The sequence below is a fragment of the Bufo bufo genome, chromosome 1, assembly GCF_905171765.1.
Source record: "Bufo bufo chromosome 1, aBufBuf1.1, whole genome shotgun sequence".
Taxonomy (NCBI): Eukaryota; Metazoa; Chordata; class Amphibia; order Anura; family Bufonidae; genus Bufo; species Bufo bufo.
Window position 1 is genome coordinate 685436080 of NC_053389.1, and position 20274 is coordinate 685456353.

At 46.7% G+C, this 20274-nt stretch overlaps 1 protein-coding gene across 1 annotated transcript in view; it reads right to left on the bottom strand.

Annotated features, from left to right (window-relative positions):
* The window catches only part of RHCG (Rh family C glycoprotein), a 236359-nt gene extending 216871 nt beyond the window's left edge, over nt 1-19488 (bottom strand). Inside the window, exon 1 of the mRNA XM_040414158.1 lies at nt 19228-19488. Coding sequence (XP_040270092.1) covers nt 19228-19408 — 181 coding nt within the window. The 5' untranslated portion in view covers nt 19409-19488. The remainder of the gene's footprint in view (nt 1-19227) is intronic.
* Between the last annotated feature and the right edge of the window lie 786 nt (nt 19489-20274).

Consider the following 20274-nt stretch of genomic DNA (forward strand, 5'->3'; position numbering starts at 1 on the left):
ATATATATATATATATATATACATACATATATACATACACACACACACACACACACACACTAGCTGAAGGACCCGGCTTCTCACGGGTATATTTAATCTATTTCATTAATTTAATGTTTGTGTGTGTCGTTAAAAAAAAAATAAAGAAACAAAAAAAAAAACGATAGTATCCACTATAACAGTGCCATCTACAGTACCCCGGCCCCTTAACAGTGACCTACACAACCCCCCACCCCTTAACACTGACTCCCCCCACAGTGCCCCATCTCCTTAAAATGAGACCTCCACAGCAGCCCACCCCCTTAACTTTGACCTTTACAGCAGCCTGCCCCTTTAACAGCGAGTTCCCCAACACCACACCCCCTAGACAGTGAACTCCACAGGGGCACCCCCCCTTAACAGTGACCTCTACAGCACCCACCCCTTAACACTGACCATAGGTTACAGTCCCCTTTACTGTGACCTCCACCATTCCCAGCCCTTTTAATAGAGACCTCCACAGTGACTGCCCCTTTAACAGTGACCTCCACTGTACCCCGCTCCCTTAACAGTGACTTCACAGTACCCAGCTGCCTTAACAGTGACCTCACAGTACCACGCTCCCCCTTTAATAGTGGCCTCCACAGTCCCCTCCTCCCTTAACAGTGACCTCCACAGTACCCCGTCTCCTTAGCAGTGATTTCCACAATAACCCGCCCCCTTAACAGTGACCTCCACAGAGCTCCGTTCCCTTGAAATGTGACCTCCACAACACCCCACCCCATTACCAGTGGCCTCTACAGCACCCCGCCCCTTAACAAGGACTTCCATAGTGGACTGTTCCCTTAACTGTGACCTCCATCGTTCCCTGCCCCCTTAACAGTGACCTCCACAGCGGCCGTCCCTTTATTAGTGACCTCCACAGTACCCAGTCTCCTTAACAGTGATTTCCACAACACCCCGCCCCCTTAAAAGTGCCCTCTACAGCAATCTGCTTCTTAACACTGTCCTCCATAGCGGACCGTCCCCTTAACTGTGACCTCCACAGCAGCCTGCCCCTAGGGTGGCTAGAGGTCCGGCTTTCAGACTCCCTGTCCTATGTCTGGTGCAGGGCCTGGACAGATACAGGGATGTCCTTTTGAACAGATCACTCTCAGACAGCAGCACTATGCTGTCTGAGCGTGAGCTGCAGGGAGAAAGTCACCTTTCCTCTCACCCCTGCAGCTGACAGAAGTTGATTTTTACCTTCAATTTTTCAAGCCCCTCCGGCTGCAGAGTGTGAGCGGGAGTGGCCTAACCAGGTTGGGGCGTGGCTTAGTGGAACTTGTGGGCAGGGTTTTTAAGTCCGTCCTTTGAGGGTTGCTTAAATTGTCACCCTCCTTGCCCTCTTGACTGTGATCTACACAGCACTCCGCTCCCTTAACAGTGTCATCTACAGCGCCCTGCCCCTTTAAAGCTGACCTACAGCAGTGAAGAAAAATGACTGGGTTGTTATGGAAACCTGGTGTAAAACTGTGTGTATGTGGAGACTAAGGGCCCGAGAGCTTCTATTGGCTGATAAGGGTCATGTGACCAGGCTTCTATTGGCTAATGCATTTTTTGGGAATATCTCAGGAACAGTATGTGCTAGATAGCCGAGACCCAGTCTAAAACCTTCCCGGACACCTGCAGTACCTGTGTGCCGAATTTTGTAATTGTAATTGTGACGGTGCAGATTCCTTTAGCGGACATACACACAGTATCAGAATGGATCTGTTAAAGTAATCTAAGGTGATCTAAATCGAACTCGGCAAAGATTTATTTAGTCAGCACATCCTGTAAAAGGATGTATTTTTTGCAGGCGCATGTAGTTATGGTTTAAAATAATCATCGGGCAGAGCGGTGGAAGGTTAAGTACTGCTCTTTGCTGGTTAGCTGAAAGAACCATTTTGCAGGGACAAACCCAGCGAAAAAGACATATCAAATGTCCAGATTTTTAAAACTTTTTGAATATTTCGGTAGTTTTTGTGGTTTCAGTGCAAAATATTACAGCCATGCACCATTTCTTTGTTGTAACATTACTGAGCAAGTTATTACTTCACTGTACTCATTATGGTAACTCCACTGTATGCATCATGCCAACATTGTGTCCACTGTGTCCTTATTGCTGCACTGTGACATTTAAGCGTCTGTTATGTACTGTGGCATCACTGTGTGCATTATCCTTATGTTACAGGAGAAACAAAATAATCCTATAACCTTCATATCCTGAACTTGCTGATCAAGATGGTTATGGTGGATTGGGATCCCATTCCAAGTTTTACTATGGGATTCCATGGCTATTTGTTACACTCCTGTTGAGTAAAAGTTGTCAGATCGTGGATATAAACAATAATATTTCCATTCACTGCCAGCAGGGCTTCTGGGCCTCCACACAGCAAAAAAAAAAATAGGACATGGTCCATCTTTGGCCATATCTTGTGGATCGCGGACCTACAGTAGTCAATGGGTTCGCACCACGATGCAAGGTGCTCATGGCTGGTATCTGTTTTTCAGATCCGTGGTTTGCATTCGCAAACATACATGACCGTGTGAATATGCCCTTACTAACAGCAATCAGAGATTTTAAACATGGTGAGCAACTGAAACACAAAAGTATATTACAATTTTCAAAACTTTGCAGTACAGTATATAGGTGGCAGCACAAAAGGGACAAGCAGCAGAACTCCTGGATATTACGGGCCATGACAAAGCTAGTGGCTGTCCCAGGAGCAAGACTGTTGTCACAGAAGCTCTTTGGATGTGAAGGGGACACTGTACCCTTCATAATGATGTTTTTTTGCTGTCGTTATGGAGCACTTAGGTTCTCAATATAGTCGGAAGTATGGTTAGAGTATGAGGGCAGGATCACCCCTACATTCTTTCCAATGGCATTTCTCCGAACCTAGGAAAGCAGTCATTTAGCAAATCTCTATATAGGACAAAATGATATCAAACATTAACTTTTTGCGTTCCACATTTTGGAGAACGGACATATACTGATAAGCCATAACATTAAAAATACTGACAGGTGAAGTGAAAATTATTTATAATCTTGTTACAATGGCACCTGGCAAAACGTGGGATATTTTAGGCATCACGTGAACAGTCAGTTCTTGAAGTTTGATGTGTTGGAAGCATGAAAAATGTGCAACTGTAATGATCTGTGTGGCTCTGACATCGCCAAATTGTAATGGGTAGAGGACTGGGTCAGAAATGTAGATCCTTTGGGGTTATGCCTTGTATGCAGTGGTTAGTAGTACCTTTCAATAGTAATCCAAGAAGGACAACTAGTAAACCAGCAAGGTCATGGGTGTCCAGGGCTCATTAATGCATGTTTGTAGCAAAGAGCTACAGCGTGGTCAACTGAAAAAGTGCTGGCTGTGATAGAACGGTTTTTCTGCTGACCCTGTCCACTGCTGAAAGTGCCTACAATGGGCACATAAGTACAGAAACTGGATCATACAGCATTGGAAGATGGTGGCCTGATCTGATCACATTTTCTTTTACATTGCGTAGATGCCTGGGTATTTGTGTTGCTTATCTAGGGAAGAGTTGCACTATGAGAAGGCAAGCTAGTGGAGGCAGGGTGATGCTGTGGACAACGTTCTGCTGAGAAACTTTGGATCCTGGTAATTATGTGGTTGCTTTGACACATACCAGCTACTTAAACATTACTGCAGACCATGTACACCCCTTCATGGCAACGGTATTCCCTATTGGCAGTGGCCAGCAGCTGGATAATAATCCATGACACACTTCAAATATTGCTCCAGAATGATTTGAGGAAAATGACAAGTTTGTTGACTTGGCCTCCAATGTCTGATTCTCAATTCAATTTATTATCTGTGGGATGTGCTGGAAAAACAAATCTGTCCATGGAAGCTCTACTCTGCAACTTACAAGATCTGCTTCCTCTTAACATCTTGGTGTCAGATACCACAGGAAACCTTAGGAGGTCTTGTGGAGACCATGCCTCAATTCGCTAGAGCAGTTTTGGTGGCTCAAGGGGAAGTTATACAATACAGTGATCCCTCAAAATACAATGGACTTGGGATACAATATTTTCAGCTTACAATGGTGTTTCCTGGGCTATCGTAAGTTGAAACTAGACTCAACATACAATGCCTCTGACTGAAATCCAACTAGTCAACATGTCCATTTCTCGGGTAAAACAGCTGTATTCATTGTCTAGTAGCTCATGTTAACAGTAAATAGTGGTACTACATGTGCCTTACTGCCCTCTGTCCGTGCCAAGATGAGCTGCTCCATTACATGTGAGAGCAGCTCCATTTTATTTTTCTGGTACATTGTGTGTACTTTACAGGACCCTGAAGAAGCTCCAGACCAGTCTTTACTATAGAAAGTGAAGTTCAGCTTCCAGCATCTATTCCTGACTTTTAGGCTAGGGCTACACGGCGACAGGTGTCGTGCGACTTCTTGTGATTGTCAGTGATGTTGCACTGCAACATGCGCTGACTTCGACACGACATTCACAAAAAATCCATCCAATTAGTTTTTCTGTGTAAATTTAGAGTTGCAGTCGCAGTGTGAAATCAGTGACTATCATTACATTAGTGCAACACATGTTGCAGTGTAGTTGTACCCTTTTTGTCCATGGCACATGTCGCCCTGTAGCCCTATATGTAAGGATCTGCTTTATCTGTCTCCGTTATCTGCTTATTTTTCTTAAATCTTGATTTTCTCTTAACTTGGAATAACATTTTGGGGATTTAGAACCAATTACTTGTTTTCCATAGAGTTATGCACTCACGTTACAATGGTTTCAACAGGCAATGGTTGACCTGGAACCAATTAATATTGTAACCTGAGGGACCACTGTATTAGGGATCATGCCCACTGTCGTAGCTGTTTTTACTGTCCGCAAATAGCATATTCTATTTTTTTGTTAGTGCTGCGGAACAGACATACGGATGCAGACAGCCCACGGTGGGCTGTCCGCATCTTTTGTAAAAAAATGCAGATTGGATGCAGACAAGAACAGCAGTAGTGTGTGAGCCCTTAAGCAGGTGCTATGGCTGATCAGTATGTGCGATATGCGTTAATTTTTAACGTAAATTTGTTTTCCCTTAGTCCTAACAGCAGCACAAGTAGGGAGTTCTCCCCTGTGAAACTAGTAGGACAGGTGGAATTTTTGATGACAATAAATTTCCTACCAAGTAATAATTAAATAATTAGTAAAACCCACCCCTATAAAGGGCAGACTGCCCATAATTCAGTGCTTTTATAACAAGTAGAAACAACAAGGGTGGGAAATGTGTGTGCTGCTGTTAGGACTAAGGGAAAACAAATTTACGTTAAAAATTAACGCTTCCCTTACGTCCTAGCCAGCAGCACAAGTGGGGACCTAGCAAGTAACCCAACAAATTGGGAGGGCCTTTTCCAGGTATAATCCTATTATTATTATTATAATTTTTTTTTTATGAGAGGGCAGCAGACAGAATGGTACGTCTGAATGTTACCCCCTCCAAACGCCTAGAGTCTAGGCGATAGTGTCTAATGAAAGTGCTGTGGGAGCTCCAGGAAGCCGCAGCACAAATCTGTTCAAGTGGAATGAGATTTCTTTCCGCAAAAGAAGTAGATATTGCCCTCGTGGAGTGGGCGGTGACAAAGGATGGAGGAGCCAAGCCTTGGGATAAAAAGGCTTCCCGGATTGCCTCCTTTACCCATCTACTTTGAGAGGGTTTGGAGGCTTTTAGACCTTTGCTTTTACCAGAAAAGGAGAGCAGTAGGTGTTCCGATTTCCTAAAGTTCGCAGTCCTGTCCAGGTAGATTTTTAGATTTCTGGAAATGTCCAAGGAGTGAAGGGCTTCCTCTTCAGGAGATGATGGAGTAGGACATAGGACTGGCAGGGAGATAGTCTGATTTCAGTTACCGAATGAGGGAACCTTAGGAGCAAAGGTCGGTAGAAATCTCAACAGGACAGAGTCCTGGAGAAAGAGGGTATAAGGCTCAGTGACGGCTAGGGCCTGTAATTCTCCAATCCTTTTGGCCGATGTTATTGCCAGTAAAAATGTGACCTTTAAGGATAGAAACTTAAGGTCTACATTCTCTAAGGGTTCAAAGGGGGGAGAGGATAGCCCCTTTAAAACAATGGATAAATCCCATTCAGGGATAGGTCTCAGGATTCTAGGTTTTAATCTTTCGGCTCCCTTGAGGAACCTCCTGAGTAGGGGGTCTTGAGATAATGGTCTACCTAAAGAGGCAGAGAGAGCACTGATGTGGACTCTGAGAGTAGATGGACTTAGACCCTTGTCCAGGCCGTCCTGCAGGAATTGTAAAATAGCTGAAAGAGGAGGATCTGAGGGTACTAACTCTTTAACAGCACACCACTGAAGAAAGATCTTGTGAATTCTTGAGTATGCCTTGTTTGTAGACTCCGCACGGGAGTGTGAAATAGTTCTCAAGACCTCCGCAGAAAGCCCTCTAGCTTCTAGTAGGGGCCTGTCAATCTCCAGGCTGTCAGATTGAGTTTCATCAGATCTAGGCAGGGGCCTGTGTCCTGATACACAAGGTCCTGCATTAGGGGAAGTCTCCAATATATGCCCTGACTCATCTTCATGAGCTGGGTGAACCAAGACCTCTTTGGCCAGAATGGTATTATTGCAATGACCGGGGTCTGGTCTTGTCTGATTTTCGTCAATACCCGTGGTATCATGGAAAGTGGAGGGAATATGTATGCCAGCCTGAACCTCCATGGAATGGACAGAGCGTCTATCGCCAAGGGGTTGTCCTCCTTGTAGAGGGAGCAGAACTTGTCCACCTTCGCGTTCAACCGGGTCGCCATCAAGTCAACCTCTGGAATACCCCAACGTAGAGTGATCTGGGAGAAGAGGTCTCTGTTCAGTGACCATTCCCCTGGAACTGGTAGGCCCCGAATGAGTCGATCTGCAACTATGTTGAGATCTCCCCTGATGTGAACCGCGGATAGGTGGGATAGACTGGGCTCTGCCCAAGTGAGAATTAGACCAACTTCGTGGAGAAGAGTTTGAGACCTCGTACCTCCTTGTCTGTTGATGTAAGCAACCACAGTCGTGCTGTCCAAACAGACTCTCACTGCCTTTCCGCGGATGAGAGGAGCAAAGTGATAAAGAGCTAGACGTACAGCCTAGTTCTCTCATATTGGACGAGAGAAGCCTCTCCTGTGGAGTCCAGAAACCTTGTACTGGACTGTCTTCCAGATGGGCTCCCCAACGTAGAAGGGAGGCGTCTGTGGTCAACGTGATCCAACGAGGTTGAATCAAGGACCTCCCATCTAATAGGTTCCTCCACCATTTGAGTGAGGACCGGACTTTGACAGACAGGGAGTGAGTCTTGTCCAACCCTTTGGAGTTGTGGTTCCAGACTGCTAACACTTCCTCTTGAAGTGGATGGAAGTGCTAAAGGGCCCAAGGAACTGCTTCTGCAGATGCTGACATGTGGCCCAACATCTTCGAGAGATAGAGATAGAGTAGAGAGATCCTTTGAGAATCCACTATAAACGCCAGGAATACCCTGGAAGTGGAAGGCAGGATCTGGGACTTTCCCCAATTTATCAGCCAGCCTAACCGCTGGAGAGTCTGAAGAGCCAGATGAAGATGGGTCTGAAGAACGTCTAGAGACGCAGCTTTTAAGAGCCAGTCGTCTAGATATGGCACAATTTCTAGTCCTTGAAGCCTGAGCTTGGCAACAACCGGAGCCACAACCTTGGTAAATGTGTGGGGAGCGGAAGAGATGCCAAAGGGTAGAACAGCAAACTGGTAATGCTTTACCACACCTTTTATGGAGACCGTAACTCTTAGGAACTTTCGGTGAGTTGGATGAATAGGGACATGAAGATAAGCGTCCTTTAGATCTATGGTGACCATGAGGTCTCCGGGATTTAGAATATTGATTAAGGAACGGATGGTCTCCATTCTGAAGCGCTTCTGCCTTATGAAGCGATTTAGGTAGCGCAGATCTATTATCATGCGCCAGTCTCCAGAAGGCTTTGGGACTAGAAATATGGGGGAATACACCACTCGCCCTCGTTCGTGGGAGGGAACCTCCTCTAGGGCTTTTTTGTGAAGGTAAAGGAGGACTGCGTCCTCTAGGATCTTTTGTTTGATTTGGTTAACACAAATTTCTCCTGAGGGGGAGACACGAAATCTATTGTGTAACCGAACAAAATTATATTTAGGACCCACTGGTCCGGGATCTCTTGCAGTCAGGTCTGCTGAAAAAAACTTAAACGACCTCCGACAGGAGGATTGCACGGGGGGTCTGGATGGGAAGGGAGAAGGTAAGCGGGAGAGTCATAGGTCCGCCTTACGTTCGTTGCCGCTACCACGACCGCGGAGGACGCCTGACGCCTCTGGGATCTCGAGGGGCCCTTATGTCTTGTATTTCTGGACCTACTGCGACCCCGAAAGGACTGTTGAGGGAGATTTTTCCCTTCCTTATCTGCCAAGCTTTCCATGAGCTTATCTAGCTCAGAACCAAAAAGCCTTCCTGGCTCATAGGGTAGGCCACATAAGTTAAATTTGGAGGTGTTATCGGCGACCCATGGTCATAACCAAAGGGGCCTACGGCTGGCAGAAGAAAGCGCCATACCTTTTGCAGCCAGTTTCAAGTGCTGCGCAGAGGAGTCACATAGAAAATCCACTCCCAATAGGAGGGTCTTTAATTGGTCCAGAATGTCCGTTCTGGCTACTCCGGCCTCTAGGTCAGCCTGAATTCTTAAGATGCGGGAACGTACAAAGTCCGCGGTCTCAGAGGAGGCGACAGCTACTGACGCGGAGGCTGCAGCAGCAGAATAATTTCGCCTTAAGGTGCATTCGACCTTTCGGTCTAACTAGGGTCTTTTTGGACAGTTTGGATCTCGCCATGTCAACCTTTGGAGGCGGTACCCAAAGGTCAGATTCCGATTCCTGGAGGGGAAACATGAGTTTAAACCTCTTATTGAGGACTGGACCCTTCTCTGGATGTTTCCATTCCGTAAGCATAAAACGCTTAAGGTTTTCGTCCACCTTGAAGGTTCTTAACCCCCTAGAGGTGGACGGCGGAGCTTCCCCTTGCTCAACATCACGGTTCCTTGACCGGATGGAGCGTAAAAGCCTTTGAGTCTTCTCAGCTGGGAACAGGAATAGTGAATCTTCGTCGTCAGAGGAAGAAGAGGAATGGTCGTCCACGGAGATTGCTTCCAGCATAGGCATCGGACCCGGAGATGATTCTCTTGGTCTCTTTGAGGCGAGGGCGCTTTTAATTTCGGAAATAGAATTTCCCATGAAGTCCTTCATCCACCCAAACATGTCGCTTGCAGTGGGTTGCGACAGAGGGGGACGACATGATGGACACCGATTGTACTCGTAGAAGTCCGGCATTGGAATCTCGCAGGAAGCGCAGACTAAATGTCTCTGCTTGTGGGCGGATTTACCGCGCTGATCACCGCTAGGAGATGCCATCTGAAAATAAATTTTCAGTTTAGTAGTAATAGCCACAGGCTGTAGCTTTAGCTCTCAGTAGTAGTTAGCAGGCACAGAATTGTAGCCTTAGCTCTCTGCTCAGAAAGTACTCTTGTTGTGGACTTATATAGGTGGATAGCTCCACCCCTAACCTTAGATCGGCCCCCTCTGTGATAGCACCACCTCACTTAATCTTTCCCCTGGGAAAATAAGCTTTTAAAATATATATACATATTATATAACATAAAATATGCAGCCCGCAGGGCTCATAAAACTAAAATACACTTGCGTTTTAAGTTTAATACCGCTGGCCGAAACCGGAAGTAGTCATTGACGCACTTCCTGTCGGCCGTGCAGCATGCAGCAGGAGCCGGCGAAGAGACGCCGGCGACCCAAGCCCTGTAGGTGGCCGAGCGCTGATAGGCTCCGCCCCTGTAGCCTGTACTGCCGCTACCGCAGGTGCAACGTGCGGTGGATCGCAACGATGAGCAGAGGGGACCGGAGCGACTTTATGGCCACAAGGTAGGACCATGAGACAAGCAGTAGGAAAAAAAAAAAAAAAAAGATCAAAAGGAAAAAAAGTATTTTTAAAGTGACAGACCGTAGCCTGACCCGTCCTACTGTCCACAGGGACAGAGAACAAAAGCACTGAATTATGGGCAGTCTGCCCTTTATAGGGGTGGGTTTTACTAATTATTTAATTATTACTTGGTAGGAAATTTATTGTAATCAAAAATTCCACCTGTCCTACTAGTTTCACAGGGGAGAACTCCCCACTTGTGCTGCTGGTTAGGACGTAAGGGAAGTGCAGGTTTCAAGAAAAAGAAAAAGCTGCGTGTGGAAGGTGGAGTGTCATTTCACATTCTGTCTAGGGCAGCCTCACCATCAAAGACAGAAGGGTATAGTTACAGTAATTTAGGTGTCAGGAATAGAGTTGAGCGAACACCTGGATGTTCAGGTTCGAGAAGTTCGGCCGAACTTCCCGGAAATGTTCGGGTTCGGGATCCGAACCCGACCCGAACCCCATTGAAGTCAATGGGGACCCGAACTTTTCGGCACTAAAAAGGCTGTAAAACAGCCCAGGAAAGAGCTAGAGGGCTGCAAAAGGCAGCAACATGTAGGTAAATCCCCTGCAAACAAATGTGGATATGGAAATGAATTAAAAAAAAATAAAATAAAATAACCAATATCAATTGGACAGAGGTCCCATAGCAGAGAATCGGGCTTCACGTCAGCAGAGAATCAGTCTTCATGTCATAGCAGAGAATCAGGCTTCACGTCACCCACCACTGGAACAGGCCACTGTCACATATTTAGGCCCCGGCACCCAGACAGAGGAGAGAGGTCCCGTAACAGAGAATCTGGCCTTATGACATGAAGACTGATTCTGCGCTGACATAAGGCCAGATTCTCTGTTACGGGACCTCTCTCCTCTGTCTGGGTGCCGGGGCCTAAATATGTGACAGTGGCCTGTTCCAGTGGTGGGTGACGTGAAGCCTGATTCTCTGATATGACATGAAGACTGATTCTGCGCTGACATATCAGAGAATCAGGCTTCACGTCACCCACCACTGGAACAGGCCACTGTCACATATTTAGGCCCAGGCACCCAGACAGAGGAGAGAGGTCCCATAACAGAGATTCAGGCTTCATGTCAGCAGAGAATCAGGCTTCACGTCACCCACCACTAGAACAGGCCACTGTCACACATTTAGGCCCCAGCACCCAGACAGAGGAGAGGTTCATTCAACTTTGGGTTGCCCCACAATATAATGGTAAAATGAAAATAAAAATAGGATTGAATGAGGAAGCGCCCTGGAGTAGAATAATATATTGTTAAGGGGAGGTAGTTAATATCTAATCTGCACAAGGGATGGACAGGTCCTGTGGGATCCATGCCTGGTTCATTTTTATGAACGTCAGCTTGTCCACATTGGCTGTAGACAGGCGGCTGCGTTTGTCTGTAATGACGCCCCCTGCCGTGCTGAATACACGTTCAGACAAAACGCTGGGCGCCGGGCAGGCCAGCACCTCCAAGGCATAAAAGGCTAGCTCTGGCCACGTGGACAATTTGGAGACCCAGAAGTTGAATGGGGCCGAACCATCAGTCAGTACGTGGAGGGGTGTGCACAGGTACTGTTCCACCAGGTTAGTGAAATGTTGCCTCCTGCTAACACGTTCCGTATCAGGTGGTGGTGCAGTTAGCTGTGGCGTGGTGACAAAACTTTTTCACATCTCTGCCATGCTAACCCTGCCCTCAGAGGAGCTGGCCGTGACACAGCTGTGTTGGCGACCTCTTGCTCCTCCTCTGCCTTCGCCTTGGGCTTCCACTGGTTCCCCTGTGACATTTGGGAATGCTCTCAGTAGCGCGTCTACCAACGTGCGCTTGTACTCGCGCATCTTCCTATCACGCTCCAGTGTAGGAAGTAAGGTGGGCACATTGTCTTTGTACCGGGGATCCAGCAGGGTGGCAACCCAGTAGTCCGCACACGTTAAAATGTGGGCAACTCTGCTGTCGTTGCGCAGGCACTGCAGCATGTAGTCGCTCATGTGTGCCAGGCTGCCCAGAGGTAAGGACAAGCTGTCCTCTGTGGGAGGCGTATCGTCATCGTCCTGTGTTTCCCCCCAGCCACGCACCAGTGATGGGCCCGAGCTGCTTTGGGTGCCACCCCGCTGTGAACATGCTTCATCCTCATCCACCTCCTCCTCATCCTCGTCCTCCAGTAGTGGGCCCAGTCTGGCCACATTTGTACCTGGCCTCTGGTGTTGCAAAAAACCTCCCTCTGAGTCACTTCGAAGAGACTGGCCTGAAAGTGCTAAAAATGACCCCTCTTCCTCCTCTTCCTCCTGGGCCACCTCCTCTTCCATCATCGCCCTAAGTGTTTTCTCAAGGAGACATAGAAGTGGTATTGTAACGCTGATAATGGCGTCATCGCCACTGGCCATGTTGGTGGAGTACTCGAAACAGCGCAACAGGGCACACAGGTCTCGCATGGAGGCCCAGTCATTGGTGGTGAAGTGGTGCTGTTCCGCAGTGCGACTGACCCGTGCGTGCAGCAGCTGAAACTCCACTATGGCCTGCTGCTGCTCGCACAGTCTGTCCAGCATGTGCAAGGTGGAGTTCCACCTGGTGGGCACATCGCATATGAGGCGGTGAGCGGGAAGGCCGAAGTTACGCTGTAGCGCAGACAGGCGTGCAGCAGCAGGGTGTGAACGCCGGAAGCGCGAACAGACGGCCCGCACTTTATTCAGCAGCTCTGACATGTCGGGGTAGTTGCGAATGAACTTCTGCACCACCAAATTCAGCACATGCGCCAGGCAAGGGATGTGCATCAAACCGGCTAGTCCCAGAGCTGCAACGAGATTTCGCCCATTATCGCACACCACCAGGCCGGGCTTGAGGCTGACCGGCAGCAACCACTCGTCGGTCTGTTGTTCTATACCCCGCCACAACTCCTGTGCGGTGTGGGGCCTGTCCCCCAAACATATGAGTTTCAGAACGGCCTGCTGACGTTTACCCCGGGCTGTGCTGAAGTTGGTGGTGAAGGTGTGTGTGTGGCTGACTAGATGAGCAGGTGGAAGAAGAGGAGGAGGAAGCTGAGTAGAAGGAGGAGGAGACAGGAGGCAAAGAATGTTGCCCTGCGATCCTTGGCGGCGGAAGGACGTGCGCCAAACAGCTCTCCGCCTGGGGCCCAGCCGCCACTACATTTACAGTGTGCAGTGCTTACTGGTCCACGTATCTGTGGTTAGGTGGACCTTGCCACAGATGGCGTTGCGCAGTGCACACTTGATTTTATCCGACACTTGGTTGTGCAGGGAAGGCACGGCTCTCTTGGAGAAGTAGTGGCGGCTGGGAACAACATACTGTGGGACAGCAAGCGACATGAGCTGTTTGAAGCTGTCTGTGTCCACCAGCCTAAATTACAGCATTTCATAGGCCAGTAGTTTAGAAATGCTGGCATTCAGGGCCAGGGATCGAGGGTGGCTAGGTGGGAATTTACGTTTTCTCTCAAATGTTTGTGAGATGGAGAGCTGAACGCTGCCGTGTGACATGGTTGAGATGCTTGGTGACGCAGGTGGTGGTGTTGGTGGTACATCCCATCTTTGCTGGGCGGCAGGTGCCAACGTTCCTCCAGAGGCGGAGGAAGAGGCTGAGGCGGCGGCAGCAGAAGAGGCCGAGGCGGCAGCAGCAGAAGAGGTAGCAGGGGGAGCCTGAGTGACTTTGTTTTTAAGGTGTTTACTCCACTGCAGTTCATGCTTTGCATGCAGGTGCCTGGTCATGCAAGTTGTGCTAAGGTTCAGAACGTTAATGCCTCGCTTCAGGCTCTGATGGCACAGCGTGCAAACCACTCGGGTCTTGTCGTCAGCACATTGTTTGAAGAAGTGCCATGCCAGGGAACTCCTTGAAGCTGCCTTTGGGGTGCTCGGTCCCAGATGGCGGCGGTCAGTAGCAGGCGGAGTCTCTTGGCGGCGGGTGTTCTGATTTTGCCCACTGCTCCCTCTTTTGCTACGCTGTTGGCTCGGTCTCACCACTGCCTCTTCCTCCGAATTCTGAAAGTCAGTGGCACAACCTTCATTCCATGTGGGGTCTAGGACCTCATCGTCCCCTGCATCGTCTTCCACCCAGTCTTCCTCCCTGACCTCCTGTTCAGTCTGCACACTGCAGAAAGACGCAGCAGTTGGCACCTGTGTTTCGTCATCATCAGAGACGTGCTGAGGTGGTATTCCCATGTCCTCATCATCAGGAAACATAAGTGGTTGTGCGTTAGTGCATTCCATCTCTTCCACCCCTGGGGAAGGGCTAGGTGGATGCCCTTGGGAAACCCTGGCAGCAGAGTCTTCAAACAGCATAAGAGACTGCTGCATAACTTGAGGCTCAGACAGTTTCCCTGATATGCATGGGGGTGATGTGACAGACTGATGGGCTTGGTTTTCATGCGCCATCTGTGCACTTTCTGCAGAAGACTGGGTGGGAGATAATGTGAACGTGCTGGATCCACTGTCGGCCACCCAATTGACTAATGCCTGTACCTGCTCAGGCCTTACCATCCTTAGAACGGCATTGGGCCCCACCAAATATCGCTGTAAATTCTGCTGGCTACTGGGACCTGAGGTAGTTGGTTCACTAGGACGTGTGGCTGTGGCAGAACGGCCACGTCCTCTCCCAGCACCAGAGGGTCCACTAACACCACCACGACCATGTCCACGTCCGCGTCCCTTATTAGATGTTTTCCTCATTATTCCCGTTCACCACAATTTTGAAAATGGCAAATTTGGGAATAGTTTTTCAACCCAGAACAAAAACTGTGCTTTTACGGTCACTACAAATAATTTGACCAGCTAAAACAGTACAGATTTGGTTGAATAGAAATGTGAGGCCTATTTTTTTCGCGCTGTGTGACAGGTATACGTTTAAACACAGAATTAGACTTGTATCTGCACGGTAGCGTGTGTTAAGTTTTTCTGAATGACACTATCAGCACCTTGAATTTAAGATATCCTTTTTGGTATAGATTTAAAGTAGGCCTGATATAGCATAAACTACTTATTTTGAGAATGGCAAATTTGGGAATAGTTTTTCAACCCAGAACAAAAACTGTGCTTTTACGGTCACTACAAATAACTTGACCAGCTAAAACAGTACTGATTTGGAGGAATATAAAATGTCAGGTCTATTTTTTAGGCGCTGGGTGACAGGCTCAACTTGCCCCTGATGTAGTATATGGCCAAAAAATAACCACACTATTGATGGTTAAATGCACTTGGGTGACACAGGCTCAGCCTGCACCTGATGTAGTATATGGCTAAAAAATAACCACACTGTTGATGGTTAAATGCACTTGGGTGACACAGGCTCAGCCTGCACCTGATGTAGTATATGGCCAAAAATTAACCACACTGTTGATGGTTAAATGCACTTGGGTAACACAGGCTCAGCCTGCACCTGATGTAGTATATGGCCAAAAATTAACCACACTATTGATGGTTAAATGCACTTGGGTGACACAGGCTCAGCCTGCAGCTGATGTAGGATATAGCAAAAAATAACCACACTATTGATGGTTAAAAGCACTTGGTGGTAGCTTGTGCTGGCGCACCACAAGCCACAAAATGGCCGCCGATCACCCCAGAAAAAAGTGATATAAAAACGCTCTAGGCAGCCTAAAAAAAGTGAGCAATTCGATATTAGCACTTCAATGATCCACAGCTGGAGATCGATCACAGAATGAAGTCTTTTGGAGGAGTTAATCTGCCTAATCTCGCCCTAATGTCGCAGCTGCAACCTCTCCCTATGCTTGAATCAGCAGAGTGACGTGCAGCGCTACGTGACCCAAGCTTATATAGAGGCTGGGTCACATGCTGCACTGGCCAATCACAGCCATGCCAATAGTAGGCAAGGCTGTGATGGCCTCTTGGGGCAAGTAGTATGACGCTTGTTGATTGGCTGCTTTGCAGCCTTTCAAAAAGCGCCAAGAAAGCGCCAACACCGAACCCGAACCCGAACCCGGACTTTTACGAAAATGTTCGGGTTCGTGTCACGGACAACCCAAAATTCGGGTTCGCTCATCCCTAGTTCGGGTTCGCTCTTCCCTAGTCAGGAACTTTCAATGAAAAGGTTTACGTGTCACTAAACCGGGATTAACATTTGTGACAGGTATGAGCAAAGCTCGTTAAGTCATGTCACTATTTCCCCTCTTTCTGCTAATTCTTAGACCATCCGTAGTCAACCGACTGATACTATCATTGTTTTACATGGCAGATTTACTATTTAGTATCTGGACAAGAAGGATAATAGCCCCGATGGGAACTTTAACCCCTTCCTGATGCAGTGATTTTTCATTTTTGTTTTATACAGCCTGCCTTCCAGGAGCAATAACGATTTATTTTTCCATTCATATAGCCATATCAGGACTTGTTTTTTGAAGCACAAGATGTACTTTCTAAAGGCATCATTTAGTGTTACATAAGGTATAATGGGAGATGGGAAAAAAATTCTAAATAAGATGAAATTGGTAAAAAAAAAAAAAAAAAAAAAAAAAAAAGGCTATTCCACCATGGTTTTATGGGTTTCTTTTTTTTTACAGTGTTCCCTATACGGTAAAAATGACATGTTAACGTTAATATTTGGGTCGGTATGATTACGGTGATACCTCATTTTTATATTTTTTCTTGTGTTTTAATACTTTTATAAAAAATAAAAAACAGATCTCAGTTTTGCCCTTAATGCATTCTGAATGGAAAAGGATCTGCTCAGAATGCATCAGTTTGGCTCCGTTCCGCCTCCATTCCGCTTTGGAGGCGGATACCAAAACGCTGCTTATTCCACATTTTGTGGAATGGAACATTCTGCCCTCTATAGAACGGTCTTATCCTTGTCCGTATAACAGACAAGAATAGGACATGTTCCATTTTAATGAGGGGCCGCAGAACGGACATATGGATGCGGACAGCACATGGTGTGCTTTCTGCATCTTTCGTGACCCGTTGAAGTGAATGGGTCCGCATCAGACATGGAAAAAATGCGAATCAGATGCAGAAAAAAATAAAAAAATATCTTCATGTGCATGAGCCCTTACTCTAAATATTTTCATATAAAACTATATATATAAGGGTCCATTCACATGTCCGTAAGTGTTCTGTGGATCCGCAAATTGCGGATCCGCAAAACACGGACACTGGCAATGTGCATTCCGCAATTTGCAGACCGCACATCGCCGGCACTATTATAGAAAATACCTAATAGGACATGTTCTTTTTGCGGAAACGGAAGCACAGATGCGGAAGTGTGGATCCGCAAATGCGGATGCAGACAGCACATTCCCGCCCCATTGAAAATGAATGGGTCTGCACCCGTTCCGCAAAATTGCGGAACGGATGCGGACCCATTTTGCGAACGTGTGAATGGACCCTAAATCTGCCCACAGGGCTCATGCACACAACTGTAGTTACTGTCTGCATCTGATGCACATTTTTTTCAGATCGGAAGCGGACCCATTCATTTCAGTGGGGCCGCAAAGATGTGGACAGCACACGACCCTGATCCTCAGCCGCACGTCCATTCCGCAAAAAAAGTAGAACATGTCCTATTCTTGTCCATTTTGTGGACAAGGATAGCATATTTCTACAGAAGAAATACCGGGATCTGCGATTTGTGACTTATAGTACTGTGCATAAGTCCTAACAGTACAGATCGCATTGTATTTTCATGGTGATGGTTCATTTATAGATGTACTATACATTATGTTAAATTTTATGGAGAAAACTTGCTGAGTCTAGAATGTATCCAGTAACACATAGGCTTATTGTAGCAGCAATGACTTACTCCGCCCTTAACTGAGGAATGACGGCTTCACCCTTTCTTGAAATACAGAAATGCTATTGGTGGCTGGGAATGTACCGACATCAGATGGCAGTCTGTGTGCTTCTGTATGCATGCTCACTAATGAAGGAGGTAGTGCTGGCTACAGGTTTGGGAGAACTGCTGCTGTTTCACAAGGTACAAGGGGTCACTAGTCAGGATTGTAGCACTGCACAGAAAGTGTAAAAAAATGTTTATTTTACTAAGGATTACATTCAATATTCAAATGCAGTCTTGAATATTATATATTAGCACTTTTCAAGGGTTTCATCTCCCGATATATTACATTTAAGCTGCATTATGGGTTGTACCAAAATAGGCACCAGTATTATGTGTCTAGAATCTGGGCTCAGTAAGGGAATCTGTGTAAGGGGCATAGAAATCATTCAAAACAGTTTCTTAAATGATAGTGATACTACTGTGACGTGCCAGAACCGCAGGGGCGACACGTGAGGTGCACGGTGGGCCGATGAGGGGCCAGTAATAATACAGTTCATCGGTTTACTCACGGTTAGCAGAAAGCCTCCATGGGCCGGCAGCACAGTGTTGAGGAAGACAGCACGAAATCCTCCGGGGCACACTGTGTGGTAGGGAAGCACCAGCCTAGATGGAGGCTGAGGTGCCCTTGATGACGCCTGTGTTTAGGGTGCTTGTGGCGGCTGGGTCCCTTGGTGGTATTTGTCGTGACGCCAGTACCGTTTATGGTGGTACAACCAGTTGTAGTGGTGGTATTGAAGAATGAGGTAGACAGTGGTAGGATACAACTCACAACTTTTACTGTATCTGGTTTTAGTTGCAGCATATACATCCAGACAGAATACAGTCTCTTGATATTTAGAGGAATTCTGTTGATCCACTGTTAATAGGTTTGGCTAGGTTCTGACTCAGGCTGTGGTTCTGTAGTACTCTTTTCGGGTAGGAGTCTGAAAGCAGACTCATAGGCTTTTGAAGTTTTTATTTTTAGTTTTTTTATTACGGTTACCATAAGTGGTCATGTTGGATTGTAATTAGCCTATGAGATTCATTGGCTAAAAACCTCTCTTTCACCCTTTAAATAAGAACATAACTACAACATTACCTCATTTTAACATTGGAGATCTCTAAAAAAAAAAAAAGTTTTAAAAATATAATTGTATGTCAACATGGGGAAATTCCTTAGTATGGAGTCCCGCCATATCACAATGGAGATAAGTATAGATCTGTATTTTAGCTTTTTCACTCTAATTGTTTTACATGCAAAAACACTCTAAAGTGCATGGAAGATTTATTCTAAATTTGCTTTCCTCTGGCATTGTACCCTAAAAAGTCTTGTTTCCAGGACTTTGAAGTACTGTCAAAGAAAATGTTGCAAGATAGGCTAAACTGCTGAGCAATTGTTACACTGTACATGCATAGGAATTCTAGAAATGACCTCTGAGATGTACTTACTTGGATACCTGTAGTAGAAATCATTTTCAATATTACTGATATTTTTGTTTGTTCTATATTGTTTCCAGCCAGGATCAGCTTCGATGTCATAACGAATAAAAACTCCAAACAGTATTATCATAGCAATCTCCAAGGTGAAGCAAACTAGAGGCAGCTTCCATCGCATGAAGGTGTTCTTCATTATGTTGGATGCTTAGTGCAGTATGATAAATAGCAGTGCTCGCTTATGACATCCGTATGTCCACTCAGCTCTGATAAAAGTCATATGACGACTGAAAGGTTCTCTGTGCTCTATATAGGGGAAATTAGGGGTGTGAAAACCTCAGATAAAGGTGGAGCTACGGCTCTCATAGTCCTCCTGTAGGATGAGAACAAGTCAAGAACAAGTGAAAGGCTGCACTTAGTTATTTATTTCCTTGTTAAACAGACAATTTACTGCTGCAAAACAAATAGTGTAATAATCATGTACCCTTCATAAAAGTCAAAAATGCTGTATATCACAGTTACATTAGATCTGACTTGACTGATTACTAGACATTAACTGCATAAAAATAAAAAATAGTCAAATTAAAATTGGATATACCCAGTGTAAGGGAGTCTGCGGTTTTGGTTCCCTTGCGGGCAGATACGGTGGGGCGTCCGCATGGGCGCCGGAGGGGAGGGCCGCGGGGATCTCTGAGGCAGAATTGCCGGGCTGATGGCAATACGTCGCTGCCGGTCCTGCCTCCGGTGTCTCCTGTGGGTTCCGTTCTGGCGTCCATGCTGGCACAATCCCGTGCCGAGTCTGTTGGGCGTCCGCGTGCACACCCGAGGGGTGATTCGCAAAGGAATGCGCGGCCGAGTGTGCGTGCATCTTATGCGCTACGTCGGCCACTGGCAGGTAAAGCATCTGTGCACAAATTCAAAGTTGATTAGGGATTTGCTGCACAGGTGCTAATGAGTAGGATCATCGCATGACCTATGAGGTTCTGACAAGCAGCACTCTGTGATTGGCCAGCAGGTGTTTATGAACTGATTGGCCAGCATGAACTCTGTGTGTCTCCATCT